Source organism: Oncorhynchus tshawytscha, linkage group LG33 (assembly GCF_018296145.1).
Source record: "Oncorhynchus tshawytscha isolate Ot180627B linkage group LG33, Otsh_v2.0, whole genome shotgun sequence".
NCBI classification, from domain to species: Eukaryota; Metazoa; Chordata; class Actinopteri; order Salmoniformes; family Salmonidae; genus Oncorhynchus; species Oncorhynchus tshawytscha.
In genome coordinates, this window is record NC_056461.1 from 31,063,916 (window position 1) to 31,085,443 (window position 21,528).

General features: G+C 43.6%; 1 protein-coding gene and 1 pseudogene across 1 annotated transcript; one reads left to right on the plus strand and one right to left on the minus strand.

Annotated features, from left to right (window-relative positions):
• Positions 1-81: 81 nt before the first annotated feature.
• LOC112230639 lies at positions 82-2,827 on the minus strand (annotated as a pseudogene).
• Positions 2,828-8,559: 5,732 nt separating this feature from the next.
• LOC112230590 (ras-related protein Rab-39B-like) lies at positions 8,560-17,417 on the plus strand. Its single transcript, XM_024396861.2, has 3 exons — positions 8,560-9,006; positions 9,795-10,021; positions 16,625-17,417. Exons 2-3 carry the CDS (start codon positions 9,807-9,809, stop codon positions 17,049-17,051), a joined length of 642 nt encoding a protein of 213 aa, XP_024252629.1. The 5' UTR covers positions 8,560-9,006; positions 9,795-9,806; the 3' UTR covers positions 17,052-17,417.
• Positions 17,418-21,528: the final 4,111 nt, after the last annotated feature.

Genomic DNA, 21,528 nt, shown 5'->3' on the forward strand with positions numbered 1-21,528 from the left:
TGCTGTCCAATCAGATTCAGCCACATCTGAAGACAAACCCCTGGCCTAGTATGGTATTGATGTTATATCATTAGTATTTGGCTATAACAACAACCTTTCACAAAGCACTAGATTCTCAGTTTCCTGGCTCTCTCTACAGTAGGGTTTACCAATGTTAGTGTTCTCCTATGCAATAAAACCAAAAATATACAAATTATGGACAGCTAGGAGACAAGCTAGGAGACAGCTAGGAGACAGAAGACAATAGATCTCAGATGGGGAGTAATCCCAGGGCAGATCTGCTCAGGATCTTAAATCCTTTTACATCAGACAGAAGGTTTATTCTAATCTTTCATCATCTTTATCAATGTAAGCTATCAGCTGGGTTGGCCCCAGTGACATATTCACCCAATCAGCCTTCACACTAAACTGAGTAACTCATTAGAGAGTAGCTGTGAGTGTTCCCTTTCTCTCAGGTTCAGTCTGTGAGGAGGGAACACACATTACACAGCCTGCTGGACCATTTTACATGTTCCTGTTCACATTCCCCTTGGCAAACTAGCCTGTGTTCTTCTCAAATGCCCCGCGGCATGCTAGCGTTTCATTCCAATTGATCGCATGTATTTGTGATTACATTCGAATGAGTTAAGTTCACCCAAGCTGACAATCAATGGCTGCTGTCAAATGTGTTTGTGTTCTTTATAAGAAATAGAGACCATTGTACAAAGTGATCTTCCATAGGACCAAGACTGTCAAATGTTATCAGCCAGGGAGCTCCCCAGCAGTCTGAAATGTGTTTAGATTAGAATCGTTAATATACTGAGGCTAGTCTGTCTCACACACAGACACACACAGACACACACACCATTTAAGTGTATCTTATCTTAGCCATTGCAAAGATACCCTCTAGAGCAGCCCACAGACGGCAGTTGTGAGAGACTAGGAGGACTACAGTAAGTAAGCTGAAGCGTTTCCCTATCTGTGTCATTATCTCCCTCCCTTACCTTGGCTGAGGTCTCAAACCAGCCCACAAATCCTTTTTCCCCACAGAATGTGTCCAGATTGAGCTGCTGGGAGCAGACTTGGTCAGACTTGTAGGCCAGCACCACAGCTGGGACAGGTTTGCCATGACTGAGGGTGACCTTAGTGTCCAGGTCGTCCTTCCACTTGAAAGGACGACCTGGACACTAAGGTCGTGGGTCACATGGGTCATGTCAAGCACCCCCAGAGCTCCAACAGCCTTCCGGTAACACACACGGGTCATATTCCAATATCTTTCATGTCCTGGGACAAACAAATACATGAACAGTACATATCAGGCTCAGACCGACATACAGCACTGATCTAGCGTATACTGTAATTATATGTACTTATAATCTAATTATATTGCATTTTGATTTAGCACATTCCAAAAACAGCAGAAAAGGTCAGGTTTTCATAGTACAGACACACATACACATACAGAGAGCGAGAGAGTAACTAGTGCTCATCTGGCTCTAATGAGCATGAGACCAGGTGAACCCTGTCATTGTCTGTCAGTGTAACTGTCACGTTCTGACCTTAGTTCCTTTGTTTTGTCTTTTGTTTTAGTATGGTCAGGGTGTGAGTTGGGTGGGTTGTCTATGTTAGTTTGTCTATGATTTTCTATTTCTGTGTTTGGCCTGGTATGGTTCTCAATCAGAGGCAGCTGTCAATCGTTGTCCCTGATTGAGAACCACATTTAGGTAGCCTGTTTTCCATTGTGTTTTGTTGGTGGTTATTTTCTGTTTAGTGTTGTGTTGCACCTTACAGGACTGTTTGTTGGTTGTTTATCGTTTTGTTTTCAGTGTTCATTAAAATATTTAAAATATGAACACTTACCACGCTGTGCAGTGGTCCTCCTCTCCTTCCCCAGACGACAAGCTTTACAGTATCAGTGTTTTGTTACTTGTCATGTTTGTTGTAAACCCCAGGAAGAATAGCTGCTGCCTCTGCAAAAGCTAATGGGGACCCTAATAAACAAATAGACAAGACACATGCCCCTCCACAGCACACATGAAATTCTGTAGGGAGAAAAACTGTACACTTGTGATTATGATTGTCACACTCTGACCATTATTTGCGTTGTTTGTTTCTATGTTTTGTTTGGTCAGGGTGTGATATGAGTGGGCATTCTATGTTGCATGTCTAGTTAGTCTGTTTCTATGTGTTTTGGTCTGATATGGTTCTCAATCAGTGGCAGGTGTTTGTCGTTGTCTCTGATTGGGAACCATATTTAGGAAGCCTGTTTTGTATTGTGGTTCGTGGGTTATTGTCTATGTGATGTTGCATGTTAGCACTCAGTTTCGATAGCGGTTGTTTTGTTATTTTGTTTGTTTAGTGTACTTCGTGTTTTTTTCGTCATTCATTAAAAGTATGTATTCACACCACGCTGGGCTTTGGTCTCCTCACTACGACGATCGTGACAATGATGATACATGTACACAGGCTATCAATGGATAAGACCAAATATAATTATCAAAAGTGCGTTAATTCATTGATATTGAGTTGTTAAAAACATAAACTTGAATAAAGTCGGATGTAGACTGATTGTCTGCAGTTTTATCCAAACCACTGGTGTTACAATGAATTGATAATATATCAAGTAATATCAAAGTATAATGAAGTGGTTTGACATACTGGCAATGTCCCAAAGCTGTAGTCTTATAACGGAGTCACTGTCCCAGTGCAGAACCTTCAGCGCAAAGTCAACATCAATAGTTGCTCGATAATGTTGAGAAAAGGTCTGATGGACATAACTCTTGACTGATGTTTTAATGACCCCAAGGTCTGCTATAACGAGAAGTTTTAACAAATGCCCTTGCTGCATGGTCTGCGTATGTACAACAGCCCATTCAAAACTCACACTGCTGTCTGATCCAATATCTGCCGGTGTTGATGGTACATGGAAAACATATTACAATTTAGTTTTAATTCCATTCCAACTAGAGCCTGAAATTCTTTCAAATGTTTCCATACAGAACTTTTAAGGTTCACTGTGCACCTTAACATATGAGGATGTTAAGGATGGAGTCAAGGAAATTATGTTATCCTACTTGATTCCATAGTCCGTACATGAAAGGTCACATTTTTATTTTATAAACTTGTCATATGTTCTCGTCAAAATATATACAGTACCAGTCAAAAGTTTGGACACACCTACTCATTCCAGATTATTTATTTATTTATCCTCGGGATAAGTTAGCAGAGTCGGTACAGCCACCCGGTCTCTTAAATTAGCAGAGTCGGTACAGCCACCCGGTTTCTTAAGTTAGCAGAGTCGGTACAGCCACAGGGTTTCTTCACCGGTTTCTTCACGCATCACTCCGACAGAAACAAACATCTCTCTGGTAAGAAGAAGGGTGGGGTGTATGCCTTATGATTAACGAGTGGTGTGATAATAACAATATACAGGAACTCAAGTCCTTTTGTTCACCTGACCTAGAATTCCTTACGATCAAATGCCGACCGCATGATCTACCAAGAGAATTCTCTTCGATTATAATCACAGCGTCTATATCCCCCCCAAGCAGACACCTCGACAGCCCTGAAAGAACTTAATTGGACTCTATGTAAACTGGAAACCACATATCCCGAGGCTGCATTTATTGTAGCTGGGGATTTTAACTAAGCTAATCTGAAAACAAGGCTCCCTAAATTTTATCAGCATATCGAATGCGCGACCCAGGCTGGCAACACTCTGGATCATTGCTACTCTAATTTCCACGACGCATACAAAGCCCTCCCTCACCCTCCTTTCGGCAAATCTGACCACGACTCCATTTTGTTGCTCCCAGCCTATAGACAGAAACTAAAACAGGAAACGCTGTGCTCAGGTCTATTCAACGCTGGCCCGACAGATCTGATTCCACGCTTCAAGATTGTTTCGATCACGTGGACTGGGATATGTTCCGGATAGCATTGGAAAATAATATTAATGTACACGCTGATCCGGTGAGTGAGTTTATTAGAAAGTGCATCGGTGATGTGGTACCCACGGTGACCATTTCATCCTTCTCCAACCAGCAAACTAGGATTGATGGCAGTATCCGTGCAAAAACTGAAAGCGCGAACCACTGCTTTTAATCATGGCAAGGCGACCGCGAACATGACCGAATACAAGGCAATCAAACAAGCTAAGCATCAGTATAGAGACAAAGTAGAGTAGCAATTCAACGGCTCAGACACGAGACGTATGTGGCAGGGTCTACAGCCAATCACGGACTACAAAAAGAAAAAACAGCCCTGTCGTGGACACCGATGTCTTGCTCCAAGGCAAACTAAACAACTTCTTTGTCTCGCTTTGAGGACATTACAGTGCCACCAACACGGCCCGCTACCAAAACCTGCGGGCTCTCCTTCACTGAGCAAAACATTTAAACGTGTTAACCCTAGCGAGGCTGCCGGCCCAGATGGCATCCCTAGCCGTGTTCTCAGAGCATGCGCAGACCAGCTGGCTGGTGTGTTTACGGACATATTCAATCAATCCCTATCCCAGTCTGCTGTTCCCATATGCTCCAAGAGGGCCACCATTGTTCCTATTCCCAAGAAAGCTAATGTAACTGAGCTAAATGACTATCGCCCGTAGCACTCACTTCCGTCATCATGAAGTGCTTTGAGAAACTAGTCAAGGATCATATCACCTCCACCCGACCTGACACCCTAGACCCACTCCAATTTGCTTACCGCCCCAATAGGTCCACAGACGACGCAATCGCAATCACACTGCACACTGCCCTAACCCATCTGGACAAGAGGAATACCTATGTAAGAATGCTGTTCATCGATTACAGCTCAGCATTTAACGCCATTGTACCCTCCAAACTCTGCATTAAGCTCGAGACCCTGTGTCCCGACCCCGCCCTGTGCAACTGGGTCTTGGACTTTCTGACGGGCCGCCCCCATGTGGTGAGGGTTGGAAACAACCTCTCCAGCCCATTCTCAGCCCTCTCCTGTACTCCCTGTTCACCCATGACTGCGTGGCCACGCACGCCTCCAACTCAATCATCAAGTTTGCAGACGACACTACATTGGTAGGCTTGATTACCAACAATGACGAGACAGCCTACAGGGAGGAGGTGAGGACCCTTGGAGTGTGGTGTCAGGAAAATAACCTCACACTCAATGTCAACAAAACAAAGGAGATGATCGTGGACTTCAGGAAACAGCAGTGGGAGCACCCCTCCATTCCATATCGACGGGACAATAGTGGAGAAGGTGGAAAATTTTAAGTTCCTCGGTGTACAGATCACGGACAAACTGAAATGGTCCACCCACACAGACAGCGTGGTGAAGAAAGCGCAACAGTGCCTCTTCAACCTCAGGAGGCTGAAGAAATTTGGCTTGTCACCAAAAACACTCAAACTTTTACAGATGCACAAACAAGAGCATCCTGTCGGGCTGTATCATCGCCTGGTACGGCAACTTCTCCACCCACAACCGTAAGGCTCTCCAGAGGGTAGTGAGGTCTGCACAACGCATCACCGGGGGCAAACTACCTGCCCTCCAGGACACCTACACCACCCGATGTCACAGGAAGGCCACAGAGATCATCAAGGACAACAACCACCCGAGCCACTGCCTGTTCACCCCGCTATCATCCCGAAGGAGAGGTCAGTACAGTTGCATCAAAGCTGGGACCGAGAGACTGAAAAACAGCTTCTATCTCAAGGCCATCAGACTGTTAAACAGCCATCACTAACATTGAGTGGCTGCTGCCAACATACAGACTCAATCTCTTGCCACTTTAATAATTGGAGGTAATAAATGCATCACTAGTCACTTAAACAATGCCACTTAATATAATGTTTACATACCCTACATTACTCATCTCATATACTGTAATCTATACCATCTACTGCATCTTGCCTATGCCGTTCGGCCATTGCTCATCCATATATTTAAATGTACATATTCTTAATCAATCCTTTACAGTTGTGTGTATAAGGTAGTTGTTAGATTACTTGTTAGATATTACTGCACGGTCGGAACTAGAAGCGCAAAACCAAAAAAAGTGTTAAACCCTTTGCCTTGTTGACAGTTTCTCTCAACCAGCTTCATGATGTAGTCACCTGGAAGGCATTTCAAGTAACGGCAGATTTCCTCCTCTTCGTCTGAAGAAGAGGTGTAGTAGGGATCAGACCAAAACGCAGCGTGGTAAGTGTCCATATCGTTTATTATAAAACATCAACTGAACACTAAGAAATACTTAACAATAAATGTGACCATGAACGAAAACCAAACCGAAACAGTCCCATGTGGTGACAACCACAGACACGGAAACAAACACCCACAAACCAACAGTGAAACCCAGGCTACTTTAGTATGATTCTCAATCAGAGACAACCAACGACACCTGCCTCTGATTGAGAACCATACTAGGCCGAAACAAAAACCTAAACATAGAAACACAAAACATAGACTGCCCACCCCAACTCACGCCCTGACCATACTAAATAAAGACAAAACAAAGGAAAATAAAGGTCAGAACGTGACAGTAACAGGTATGCCTTGTTAAAAAAATCATTTGTGGAATTCCTTTCCTTCTTAAAGCGTTTGAGCAAATCAGTTGTGCTGTGACAAGGTAGGGGGGTATATAGAAGATAGCCCTATTTGGTAAAAGACCAAGTCCATATTATGGCAAGAACAGCTCAAATAAGCAAAGAGAAACAACAGTCCATCATTACTTTAAGACATGAAGGTCAGTCAATCTGGACAATTTCAAGAACTTTGAACGTTTCTTCAAGTGCAGTTGCAAAAACCATCAAGCGCTATGATAAAACTGGCTCTCATGAGGACCGCCACAGGAAAGAAGAACCAGAGTTACCTCTGCTGCAGAGGATAAGTTCATTAGTGTTACCAGCCTCAGAAATTGCAGCCCAAATAAATGCTTCACAGAGTTCAAGTAACAGACACATCTCAACATCAACTGTTCAGAGGAGACTGCGTGAATCAGGCCTTCATGGTCGAATTGCTGTAAAGAAACCACTACTTAAGGACACCAATAGGAAGAAGAGACTTGCTTGGGCCAAGAAACACGAGCAATGAACATTAGACCGGTGGAAATCTGCCCTTTGGTCTGATGAGTCCAAATCTGAGATTTTTGGTTCCAACCACCGTGTCTTTGTGAGACGCAGAGTAGGTGAACGGATGATCCTCCGCATGTGTGGTTCCCACTGTGAAGCATGGAGGAGGTGGTGTGGGGTGCTTCGCTGGTGACACTGTCAGTGATTTATTTAGAATTCAAGGCACACTTAACCAGCATGGCTACCACAGCATTCTGCACTGATATGCCATCCCATCTGGTTTGCTCTTTTTCAACAGGACAATTACCCAAAACACACCTCCAGGCTGTGTAAGGGCTATTTGACCAAGGAGAGTGCTGTATCAGATGACCTGGCCTCCACAATCACCCAACCTCAACCCAATTGAGATGGTTTGGGATGAGTTGAACCGCAAAGTGAAGGAAAAGCAGCCAACAAGTGCTCAGCATATGTGGGAACTCCTTCAAGACTGTTGGAAAAGCATTTCTCATGAAGCTGGTTGAGAAAATGCCAAGAGTGTTCAAAGCTGTCATCAAGGCAAAGGGTTTGTTTAGCACTTCTTTGGTTACTACATTATTCCAAATGTGTTATTTCATAGTTTTGATGTCTTCACTATTATTCTACAATGTAGAAAATAGTACAAATAAAGAATGAATAGGTGTGTCTTTGAATGAGTAGGTGTGTCCAAACTTTTTACTGGTACTGGTACTGGATATATAATATATATATATATTTGTTATAGGTCTACTCGGTAGCTCTCCAACACCTCCGCAATGAGTTTCTGGCTCTCCAGTCACCTCGAGACCAGTGTGCTTTCTACCCAATGTCGGATGTCATAATAAACATCGTTTTTTTTTTACTGCCAAGCCACACTCATTCTCTTATATCCTGCAGCCTACTGAAGGCCTAACTCAGAGCATGATTCAGACCCTAGCGATCATTCAGGTGGTTACACAGTGTAACATCTGCTTCAAACTCACACTCTCAAACATGTAGATCCCCTGATGTCACTCTCCAGATCCCAATCACCTCAATTCTAATCACCTGTTCACACACCTGTATGTCATTATCACACACTATTTAGTTCAGTTCCCTGCACCCATCATTGTGAGGTATTGTTTGTGACACACTTCTATTCGGAGCTCTGGGTTTCCCCTGTAATTGAATCCTCCAGTGTATGTTAGTTTCTGCCTCACTAACAATGCCTTTTGCCTATTCCCTGCCTGTACTTTAGCTTATTGGATTTTCTGTTATAAACCTATTGCATGATCTCCCGGATGACGTTACTAGCCTTTTCCTTGCTTGTACTGTTGCCTTTTTGGACTCCCTGTGTATGGCCTTCTGCCTGCCACTGGACTCAGCTACCTGCTTCATCCTGTGGTCCTTTACCAATAAACACCTGCTGCGCCCTGTGCTTGAAACCAGCTCTCTGTCTCCCCTGGTGTTCATTACACACAGTTGTCATTCTTTTTCTCCCACAAAGACATTCCCTTTATGTCAGGTATGATAACCCGAATCTGATCTTCATAGGACTCCATTTAAATGCCCATTTGTAGTGCCCCTACAGATTTTTACTGCGTTGATGTCTGAGTTCTTACGGTAATGGTGCTGATGAGGAGTGAGTAATGCTATGTGATGCTGTTACTGCCATTTCATCAGCGGATTTTCACAAACATCTCCATCTTTAAACATGAAATTGCTATGAAATTAAACCATCGACAAGTTGTAAGGACGGCCGTTAGCCAATTTTACATCAAACTCGCCATCACAGTAACAGTTCCCTGTGTAGAATAAAATAATACAAAAGGATACTAGGACAAGGCCTATTTGCGTATCACTGCTTGGGGTAAAACAGTGTTTGACTAGGCCTCCTGAGATCACTGTTTCAGAGAGCATCTTCGATATACGAGATTTCTCAAGAACATGGGATTTGCTATTTCCAGCCGTTGATCGCTCATCTAACAAGGTAATTAATTGCACATACAATTAGTACACGACCATGTTCTAAAATGTATTATGGATTAATATGCCATTGCCACAGATAATACCGTTGTAAATCGATTTTAGATTAAGACTATTGTTTACGAAGAACAGAAAGAAGATAAGTTAAATGTGTTTTAAATGTTATAAGACTCGTTCAGATTTATGTAGCCCAGAACTAATACGTTTTATTTTTTTCAATGGTGAAATTAGTATTCAATACGTAGCCTATTGTTTGTCCATAAAAATGCGCATAACTGCCCTTTTAATTGTGTTTAAGAAAACGGTTTTTATGTCAACACATGTTATTATTGCACTTGATCGGCTTTGCTATGCAACAACTGTGTATCCACATGTGAGCTGAATATGCGAGTGTTCTTTTTTGAGAGCTGTCTGCATTTACAAGGAAAGTGGAGAGGCCTTTCCCTAATAATATTGAGGCAGGCAGATAAGTTTTTCAAGAAAAAGCTAATAAACCGTGCGCTGTGGGCAATTGGGCTTTTAAAGTAGGTCAAACAATCAAGTCGGTTTTCGATGTTGTGCGCGGTTTTGCGCAAACACAACACAAACACAAGCACAAATAGGTTTAAAAAATATAAGCAGGCCTACCACACAGAACTACATTTGTAAAAAATAGCCCGATAAGGATATCACTGATAGTGGATTGGATAGCCTACCTTTGGGGTCAAAACAAGTGTTAAGTTATTTGTTTAGATGTAGACGGGCCATGCGCATGATTTACTAATCGTCAAATATTTAATTTTTTCCCCATAGATTCTATGAGAGATGGAAGCGATATGGCTGTACCAGTTTCGACTCATCGTCATTGGGGACTCGACAGTAGGAAAGTCGTGCCTGATCCGGCGATTCACAGAGGGACGCTTTGCGCATGTGTCCGACCCCACAGTCGGTGTAGACTTCTTCTCACGCCTAGTGGAGATAGAACCAGGCAAACGCATTAAACTTCAAATCTGGGACACAGCCGGACAAGAGCGATTCAGGTGACACTTTTTTGATAAAAAAAAAAAAATCTTCCATTGTAAAGACCACAAATTGTGCGAAATAAATCACCTTTTGTCACCTGTAATTATTATTACACTACCAGTCAAAAGTTTTAGAACACCTACTTATTCAAGGGTTTTTCTTTATTTTTACTATTTTCTACACTGCAACGCTTTTCCAACAATCTTGATGGAGTTCCCATACATGCTGAGCACTTGTTGGCTGCTTTTCCTTCTCTCTGCGGTCCGACTCATTCCAAACCATCTCAATTTGGTTGAAGTCAGGGATTGTGGAGGCCAGGTCATCTGATGCATCATTCAATCACTCTCCTTCTTGGTCAAATAGCCCTTACACAGCCTAGAGGTGTGTTGGGTCATTGTCCTGTTGAAAAACAAATGATAGTCCCATTAAGCCCAAACCAGATGGGATGACGTATCGCTGCAGAATGCTGTGGTAGCCATGATGGTTAAATGGGCCTTGAATTCGAAATAAATCACAGTGTCACCAGCAAAGCACACACTCCATAACACCTTCTCCTTTTTGCAACTGCACTTGAAGAAACTTTCAAATTTCTTGAAATGTTCCGTATTGACTGACCTTCATGTCTTAAAGTAATGATGGACTGTCGTTTCTCTTTGCTTATTTGAACTGTTCTTGCCATAATATGGACTTGGTCTTTTACCAAATAGGGCTATCTTCTGTATTCCACCCCTACCTTGTCACAACACAACTGATTGGCTCAAACACGTTAAGGATTAAAGAAATTGCACCAATGAAAGGCAAAGGGTGGCTATTTGAAGAATCTAAAATATGAACTATATTTTGATTTGTTTAACACTTTTTTGGTTACTACATGATTCCATGTGTTATTTCATAGTTTTGATGTCTTCAAGATTATTCTTGTCACGCCCTGATCTGTTTCACCTGTCCTTGTGCTTGTCTCCACAACCCTCCAGGCGTCGCCCATCTTCCCTATTATCCCCTGTGTATTTATATCCGTGTTCTCTTTTTGTTGCCAGTTCGTCTTGTTCGTTCAAGCTTACAAGCGTTTTTCCTGTCAGCTCCTATCGTTTCCCAGCCTCTCTTTGCTAGTGCTCCCGGTTTTGACATTTGCCTGTCCTGACCCTGTACCCGCCCACCTGACCTCTCTGCCTGAGCCGCCTGCCTGCCATCCTGTACCTTTATTCCACCTCTGAATTACTGAACCCTGCCTGTCCCTGACCCTGAGTCCGCCTACTGTCCTGTACCTTTGCCTTACACTTGATTTTCGACCCCTGCCAACATTGGCCTGTCTTTGCCTGCCCCTGTTGTTACAATAAATAGTGTTACTTGGACAGTCTGCATCTGGGTCTTACCTTGATTCCTGATAATTCTACAATGTAGAAAATAGTCCAAATAAAGAAAAACCCTTGCGTAGGTGTTAAAAAACTTTTGACCGGTAGTGTATAGCAATATATAATTGTATCTATAATTTGTCTCATCACACTATTTTGCAAAGAAGGTCTACAGTAGCCTCAACAGCACTCTGTAGGGTAGCACCATGGTGTAGCTGGAGGACAGCTAGCTTCCGTCCTCCTATGGGTACATTGACTTCAATACAAAACCAAGGAGGCTCATGGTTCACACACCTTTCCATAGACTTACACAGTAATTATGACAAATTCTGGAGGATGTCCTCCAGCCTATCAAAGCTCTTGCAGCATGAACTGAAAGGTTGTCCATCAAATCAAAGGATCAAATAATGAATCTAGTACTGAAAGAATAAGCTACAGCTAGCTAGCACTGCAGCGTATAAGACAATAGTTGAACAGTTTTTAACAAATTAATTTCTTATAAAATTAAAAACCAAGAGAGAAATAGAGTGAGAGTCATTTTTTTCCACTTTCAGTTTCTATCACATTTCAGGTATAACCAGGATGCAGACAGTGTCGAAGGAACCAACGTTTATTTCTAATACAGGGGCAGGCAAACGACAGTTCAAAGGCAGGCAGGGGTCAATTATCCAGAGAGGGTGCAAAGGATCCAGAACGGCAGGCAGTCTCAGGGTCAGGGCAGGTAGGGGTCAATAATCCAGTGAGGTGGGGCAAGATACAGAAGGGCAGGAAAAAGGAGACAAGGGGCTGTAACACATGGGTTTAACTCTGGACACATGAAAGGCTAATAACCTTAGCGATGGGAAAAGGGCCGATAAACCGGGGGGAGAGTTTGCGGGATTCCACCCGGAGGGGCAGATCATGGGTGGACAGCCATACCGTCTGCGCGAGATGATACTGTGGAGCCGGGGTCCGGTGGTGATCCGCTTGTCATCAATACCTGGAGGTGGTCTTGAGGAAGGACCGACCAGGCTCTCCTCCACGACGACAGCAGCAGACAAACATCTTGGCCGAAGGTATGCTGACCTCTTCTTCCTGCTCAGGGAAGAGCGGGGGCTGATACCCCAGGGAACACTCAAAAGGTGATAGGCCTGTGGCAGAGCAGGGAAGGGTGTTGCAGGTGTATTCGACCCACACAAGCTGCTGGCTCCAGGTGGTGGGATTGGCAGAGACCATGCAGTGCAGAGTAGTCTCAAGGTCTTGGTTGGCTCGCTCCGACTGGCCGTTGGACTGGGAGTGGAACCCGGAGGACAGGCTGGCCGATGACCCAATGAGGGTGCAGAACGCCTTCCAGAACCAGGATGAGAACTGAGGACCCCGGTCGGAGACCATGTCAACTGGCAGTCCATGGATCCGGAAGACGTGCTGGACCATCTCTTTGGTAGATGGTAGTTTGGGGAGAGGAATGAAGTGGGCGGCTTTGGAAAACCAATCCACAATGGTCAGGATGGCGGTGTTGCCATCAGACGGTGACCCATGACAAAGTCCAGGCGGATGTGAGACCAAGGACAGAGCTTGCTGAGGAGTCTTGTTTTGTGCACAAGCGGCACAAAAGACGTCAGGAACCGTGGTAGGCCACCTAAAGCGTTGTCTCACAAAAGCCAGGTACCGACGGGAGCCCGGGTGGCAGGCAAGCATCGCGTCATGCACAAACATCCGGTTATCTGGACATCCTCTGTTTAAACAGCACTGACCTCCACTGTTCTCCATGTCACATCCTCTGTTTAAACAGCACTGACCGCCACTGTTCTCCTTGTCACATCCTCTGTTTAAACAGCACTGACCGCCACTGTTCTCCTTGTCACATCCTCTGTTTAAACAGCACTGACCTCCACTGTTCTCCATGTCACATCCTCTGTTTAAACAGCACTGACCGCCACTGTTCTCCATGTCACATCCTCTGTTTAAACAGCACTGACCGCCACTGTTCTCCATGTCACATCCTCTGTTTAAACAGCACTGACCGCCACTGTTATCCATGTCACATCCTCTGTTTAAACAGCACTGACCGCCACTGTTCTCCATGTCACATCCTCTGTTTAAACAGCACTGACCTCCACTGTTATCCATGTCACATCCTCTGTTTAAACAGCACTGACCGCCACTGTTATCCATGTCACATCCTCTGTTTAAACAGCACTGACCGCCACTGTTATCCATGTCACATCCTCTGTTTAAACAGCACTGACCGCCACTGTTCTCCATGTCACATCCTCTGTTTAAACAGCACTGACCGCCACTGTTCTCCATGTCACATCCTCTGTTTAAACAGCACTGACTCCACTGTTATCCATGTCACATCCTCTGTTTAAACAGCACTGACCGCCACTGTTCTCCATGTCACATCCTCTGTTTAAACAGCACTGACCTCCACTGTTCTCCATGTCACATCCTCTGTTTAAACAGCACTGACCGCCACTGTTCTCCATGTCACATCCTCTGTTTAAACAGCACTGACCGCCACTGTTATCCATGTCACATCCTCTGTTTAAACAGCACTGACCTCCACTGTTCTCCATGTCACATCCTCTGTTTAAACAGCACTGACCGCCACTGTTCTCCATGTCACATCCTCTGTTTAAACAGCACTGACCGCCACTGTTATCCATGTCACATCCTCTGTTTAAACAGCACTGACCTCCACTGTTCTCCATGTCACATCCTCTGTATAAACAGCACTGACCTCCACTGTTCTCCATGTCACATCCTCTGTTTAAACAGCACTGACCGCCACTGTTCTCTATGTCACATCCTCTGTGTAAACAGCACTGACCGCCACTGTTCTCCATGTCACATCCTCTGTGTAAACAGCACTGACTGCCACTGTTCTCCATGTCACATCCTCTGTGTAAACAGCACTGACCTCCACTGTTCTCCATGTCACATCCTCTGTGTAAACAGCACTGACCGCCACACTTATATACTGAACCAAAATATAAACACAACATGCAACAATTTCAAAGATCAAAGATTTTATTGAGTCACGGTTCATATGAGGCAATCGGTCAATTGAAATAAATGAATTAGGCCCTAATATATGGATTTCACATGACCTTAAAAAAATGGGCCACACAATGGGCCACAGGATCTTGTCACTGTATCTCTGTGCATTCAAATCGCCATTGATACAATGCAATTGTGTTTGTTGTCTGTAGCTTATGCCTGTCCATACCATAACCCCACCGCTACCATAGGGCACTCTGTTCACAACGTTGACATCAGCAAACCACTCACCCACATGACGCCATACACATGGCCAAATTCTCTAAAACAATGTTGGTGGCGACTTATGTTAGAGAAAGGAACATTAAATTATCTGGCAACATCTCTGGTGGATATTCCTGCAGTCAGCATGCCAATTGCACGCTCCCTCAAAACTTGAAACATCTGTGACACTGTGTTGTGTGACAAAACTGCCCATTTTAGAGTGGCCTTTTATTGTCCCCAGCAGAAGGTGCACCTGTGTAATGATCATGCTGTTTAATCAGCTTCTTGATTTGCTACACCTGTCAGGTGGATGGATTATATTGGCAAAGGAGAAATGCTCACTAACAGGGATGTAAACAAACTTGCGCACCACATTTGAGAGAAATAAGCTTTTCGTGAGTATGGAACATTTCTGGGATCTTGTATTTCAGCTCATGAAACATGGGACCAAGACTTTACATTGTCGTGTCTTTGGCATCATTAAAAGTGAAAACTGTTATTTTATCAGATCAATTCTCTGTAATTATAATTACGTGATTAAACTAATCATGTAAATGTAATTAACCAGGAAGTTGGGGCACCAGGGAAATCTTCAGATTACAAAGTTATAATTTTCCTAAAGTAACTCTTCAGATATTTGAATATCTGATCAATTAGTCTTCTTATTAATGAATTATTATTTACCTCACGTCAGTCTAATTCTAAATGTCGTAAATGGTTGGTTATCTGCACGAACCCAGCCTTTACTATAAATCGTCCATACACCAATTGGCTTATTCATTTATTTACTCACTAACTAAATAATCCCAGAAATGCATAAACAAACAAAGCAGTAGATCTGTTACTAACAAATGATAGGGGAGATTCCCTAGTGGGCTAAACCGATATGACGGCTTGGTGGACAAAGGGAAGTGGGTGTGGACTGAGCGAGAGCGGGAAAGACCAGAGGGATCACTACACACAGTACTACTATAATGAATTGAAATGCTAATCCTTTGCACATGAACGCTCACTCATTCGGGAATAATTGCAATCAATATATACATTTACACGTGTGTCATGATCTTTTCTGTTGGAATCCGGTCCGTCTGCTGGAGAGTCAGTTCATCCGTGTCTCTTTCTCTCTGCTGCCCTGAAGATCAGTCTTTTGTGGTTACAATGGATACATCAGTGTATCACTCATAAATAAATGTTTCGGCGGTTGTCAGTAATAGCACCCCAGGTTTACATCATTTCTAGCTGCAGACTATTAATTAGTATCTAAGATTAGCTCTTATGCTGTCGGCATCGATAGTCTGAGTTTAACCATTTCCAGCTGTGTAGCCATGTGGTATGGTTAGGAATTCAATAACTATTCGCAATCACAGCTCACGCTGTGGGTTTGCTCAATCTTTGCACTCAAACCTGTGCCACCTCAGCTGACACCGAGGTATGTGTGGTCTGAAGAGGATTTCCTCAGGAAGGGGTTTTCTTCATAACAGTAGAAAAGGCGGTTCTATGGCGCCTGATCATGACTGTGCTTACGGGGGCGGGCCAATGACTTAGTTCAACTTTAAAGGGAATACATCATTTCACAAATAGTTTCATCTTTACTAATTCATTTTATACAATAATTAGATGCAAACCTCATAACAGAGGCACCTGTATAAACAGAGTTATGGTAATGTGGCTGTATCGTCTTTCATGAGGTCACATACATGAAACGAAATGGACCAGGTCGTAGCTGGCTTCTCCACCGACCGTTTACACATTCTCCAAAACATGGATATTGTTCCAGTCTCAAATTCTGGAATGTAGTAGAATTTGGCAGGAGTTCCTTTGTTCTACTGTGGAACTCTCTCTCTCCATACTGCATGAAAAGGGGGAGAGAGTCTCCGCCAGGACCTGAGATAACAGAACAGTAGGAGAGAGTGAGAAGCCATGATCTATACACAGAAAGGGCCACGTCACGACAACATGTGATATTTTTTCAGTGTATTTACCACTGTCCCTCTTCTTTGCTTATCCTCTCACCCTCTCTAGGTCTATTACCAGGGCTTATTACCGTAACTCTGTTGGGGGGCTGCTGCTGTTCGACATCACCAACCGTCGCTCCTTCCAGAATGTGCATGAGTGGCTGGAGGAGGCCCGGAGTCACGTCCAGCCTCACAGCATCGTCTTTCTGTTGGTGGGCCACAAGTGCGACCTGGAGCCCCAGAGGCAGGTGAGCCAGCAAGAGGCGGAGAAGCTGGCAGGTACCTATGGTATGCGCTACGTGGAGACATCGGCTCGTGACGCCATCAACGTGGAAAAGGCCTTCACTGAGCTAACGCGGGACATCTTTGAGCTCGTGAAGAGCGGTGACATCAACATCCAGGAGGGTTGGGAGGGGGTGAAGAGTGGCTTGGTGCCCAACGTGGTGCACTCCTCAGAAGAGGTCACCAAGAGCGGCCGGCGGTGCCTCTGCTGAATAGCCTGTCTGTCTAGTTGGCTTCACTCAACCCAGCCCATGCAGTCCTGTTACATTATGTCCCACTAGCTCGCAATCTTGTCACATATATATATATATCTCTCTCACTCCCATTCTGACTACTGGAAGGCCATTCCCACTCTAGTCTACCACTGAATAAAACATGAATACAGCTACTTTCCACAGTAACCTTCCTGGCGTCTGTCTTACCTGTTACAGGCACTTGAAAGACAAGAAATGGCCTGTTTTATGATTTCATTGTCCTCCCTGTATTTATGCTTCATCTTGTGCCCCACAGAAGGAACTCACCTCAAACTTTACACGTCTGTTCTGTGTTCTGGAGTCTGGAGAACTCACACAACTATCGGGGGGTTCTATACAGGGGGAAACACCAAATCTATCACAGCTTATTCCACCTTGGCTATGGAAAGAACCAGAAAGCGTGTGTTGTATTACTGGCTGTGTGCAATGCCTCCTGCTTTTGGTGCGAGACTGATGACACCCCCAGACACATGAACAACCAAGAACACTATAGTGTATTGCCATCATCCTTTCATCACAGATGGAACCAAAGCTTGCGTGGACTGAATCAGTTCTACATGAGTATCAACAGGGAATTTGCACAGTTGAGTGTTGAGTAGGCTGCACTGTGCGATGCCTAACATCAATGTTTTTCATTTGCCGTTTTCTTCATTGTTGCTCATATTAAATGCACAGTTGGGGACACAAGGTACTGTATAACATATCACCTTTTTTGACCACCCTGGCCATCCACCATAATCGTTAGAGAATGCGTCCCATGAGAAATACGTTTTATATACTCCATTGGCTTTAACAGTAAGCTCACCCCTTAAACATTGACATCTACGCAACGATAGCGCCTCCTGATGTTGTGAACACCAAGCTTTAAATGGGGTCAGCTGTTCTAGAGTAGTTTTTTCTTCAGTTTATTTAATACTTGCATACTGTAGGGTCACATGCTTGTAGTTTTAACATGATCCTAAGCAACATTCCACACGTGTCCAATATTTCTTCCCAGACTATTGGACTCAGCCACGTGCTTTATCTAACAGTTATATCTTCCAACCACAACCTTTAGTACCTCTAAAATGTATTTTTTCTCAATGCCAGTTTCCACCCTCCCCATTGAACTTTTTGGGTTAGCTATGATCCCATTTGCTGCCAGGCCCATGTCCATATACAACGTTTAATCCCAAGCAGACCATATCTGAGAGCAATTTAAAGAGCCTCCTAGGTTCAAAGTATCTATGCAGCAGGAAACAAACCATTTGCTCGAAAGGAAAGCTACAACATGTATTAATCGACCTGAATTTTACTCTCCTTCAGGGTTGTTCAATACTGCACGTGTATAGTTGCATTTTATCCATTTGTAAATAGCCAGGGTGTTCTGGATGAATTAATTTCTAGAACATGAAATGTCATAATGGTGTGATAGAAATGGGAAATTCCATGACTTTTAATATTTGTAGGAGATACAGTGCACTCGGAAAGTACTCATACCCCTTGATTTTTTTCACATTTTGTTACGTTTCAGCTTGTAGCGTCATACCCAAGAAGAATCAAGGCTGTAATCGCTGCCAAAGGTTCTTCAACAAAGTACTGAGTAAAGGGTCTGAATACCAGTTTGGGCACACCTATTCATTCAAGGGTTTTTCTTTATTTGTACTATTTTCTATATTGTAGAATAATAGCAAAGACATCAAAACTATTAAATAACACATATGGAATCATGTAGTAACCAAAAAAAGTGTTAAACAAACAAAAATATATTTTAGATTCTTCAAAGTAGCTGCCCTTTGACTTGATGACAGCTTTGCACACTCTTGGCATTCTCTCAACCAGCTTCACCTGGAATGCTTTTCCAACAGTCTTGAATAAGTTCCCACATATGCTGAGCACTTGTTGGCTGCTTTTTCTTCACTCTGTGGTCCAACTCATCCCAAACCATCTAAATTTGGTTGATGTCGGTTGATTGTTGAGGCCACATTGTTGATGCAGCACTCCATCACTCTCCTTCTTTGTCAAATAACCCTTACACAGCCTAGAGGTGTGTTTGGTAATTTTCCTGTTGAAAAACAAATGATAGTCCCACTAAGCCCAAACCAGATGGGATGGTGTATCACTGCAGAGTACTGTTGTAGCCATGATGGTTAAGTGTGCCTTGAATTCTAAATACATCACTGACAGTGTCACCAGCAGAGCACCATCACACCTCCTCCATGCTTCAAGGTGGGAACCACACATGCAGAGATAATCTATTCACCTTCTCTGCATCAGACCAAAAGACAGATTTCCACCGGTCTAATGTCTATTGCTCATGTTTCTTGACCCAAACAAGCCTCTTCTTCTTATTGGTGTCCTTTAGTAGTGGTTTCTTTGCAGCAATTCGACCATGAAGGCCTGATTCACCCAGTCTCCTCTGAACAGTTGATGTTGAGATGTGTCTGTTACTTGAACTCTGTGAAGCATTTATTTGGGCTGCAATTTCAGTGTCTGGTAACTCTAATGAACTTATCCTCTGCAGCAGAAGTAACTCTGGGTCTTCCTTTCCGGTGGCGGTCCCCATGAGAGCCAGTTTCATCATAGCGCTTGATAGTTTTTGCGGCTGCACTTGAAGAAACTTTCAATGTTCTTGAAATGTTCCGCATTGACTGAACTTCATGTCTTAAGGTAATGGACTGTCGTTTCTCTTTGCTTATTTGAGCTGTTCTTGCCATAATATGGACTTGGTCTTTTACCAAATAGGGCTATCTTCTGTATACCACCCCTACCTTGTCACAACTGATTGGCTCAAATGCATTTAGGAAAGAATTTGCAACATTTTCCAAAAACCTGTTTCTGCTTTGTCTTGTGTGTAGATTGATGAGGGAAATAACCTATTGAATCCATTTTAAAATAAGACTAACGTAACAAAATGTAGAAAAAGTCAAGGGGTCTGAATACTTTCCGAATGCACTGTATCTTACAGCAGCTGGAGTGTTGCTCTGTTCAGGGTAATAAGATAGTTTGGTTTCCCCCTCTTTCACTGAAGTCACACCCTCTGATTATGAAAGGAGAGAGATCCCTGGGGAAGTCCACAGCCTTTAGACAGACATCCGTTACCTACATATTAGACATGCGTATTGAGCCTCCATGTGCCAGACACGTGTGAATATCCTCCCCACCACAGGTGGCTGGTGGCATCTTAATTGGGAAGGACGGGCTCATAGTCATGGCTGGAACGGAATAAATGGAATGGTATCGAACACGTGAAATATGGTTTCCGTGTGGTTCATACCATTCCATTCATTTCATTCCAGCCATTATTATGAGCTGTCCTCCCCTCAGCAGCCTCCTGTACTCCCCACCAATGTCGTTGAATGGACTCTCCTGGCTGTATTCTCTGCTAGGCCAGGTACCAGATCAGCTGCTGAATTGACAGCCCTGGCGCTAAGCCAACTTTGTTTTTCATTCTAAACCATTGAATGACTGTGATATAGGAATGTAGAGAGAACAAACTTTTCATATTTCATGTTCTCTGCTATACCCCTGAGGCTCTGAGTGATGGTGCTTACCTGCACAGTGTCAGGCAGAGGTTTGAAATGGCTATGAATCATGTCTTGATAAACCTAGTCAGAGCTAGGATGTATTCCAATTAAATTGTGACTTGTAGATGTCATTTCTTTTTTTGAAACAAACTTAAAGCAGACCATGTTTCTTTAGCGGTGTATAGGTTTGGAGTGCATAGCACAAGGGCAGGTTCGATGTCTCATATGCTTGTAAGGAATAAACATTTGATCTCAGCAAAGGCATGGTCAATATTCCAGTGCTCTATGATGCCCATCCAAAATACATGTGCTCAGTGTTAGTTGCCTTTGTATGCACACGCATACCCCAATTAATTTAAAAAATATTCCCCCAGCCTGGAAAAACACTGTTTATTCAACAAGCAGTTGAAAGAAATTGATATTCCGGAGGTTAAACTGGATGTACACTCTATATAAAAATAAGTATGTGGACACCCCTTCAAATTAGTGGATTCGGCTATTTCAGCCACACCCGTTGCTGACAGGTGTAGAAAATCGAGCACACAGCCATGTAATCTCCATAGACAAACATTGACAGTAAAATGGCCTTACTGAAGAGCTCAGTGACTTTCAACGTGGCACCGTCATAGGATGCCACCTTTCCAACAAGTCAGTTCAAGTCAGTTCCCAACAAGCAGCCCCGGTCAACTGTAAGTGCTGTTATTGTGAAGTGGAAACGTCTAGGAGCAACAATGGCTTAACCCCGAAGTGGTAGGCCACACAAGCTCACAGAATGGGAGTGCGAGTGCTGAAGTGTGTTGCACATAAAAATTGTCTGTCCTCGGGTGCAACACTCACTACCGAGTTCCAAACTGCTTCTGGAAGCAACACCAGCACAAGAACTGTTCATCGGGAGCTTCATGAAATGGTTTTCCATGGCCGAGGAGCCA

Bases quoted from the DNA above. Each gene is read 5' to 3' on its own strand.
- LOC112230590 (XM_024396861.2), top strand. From the start codon at position 9,807: ATGGAAGCGATATGGCTGTACCAGTTTCGACTCATCGTCATTGGGGAC. The intron at 10,022-16,624 runs GTGACACTTTTT...CACCCTCTCTAG, and splicing joins GCCGGACAAGAGCGATTCAG to GTCTATTACCAGGGCTTATT.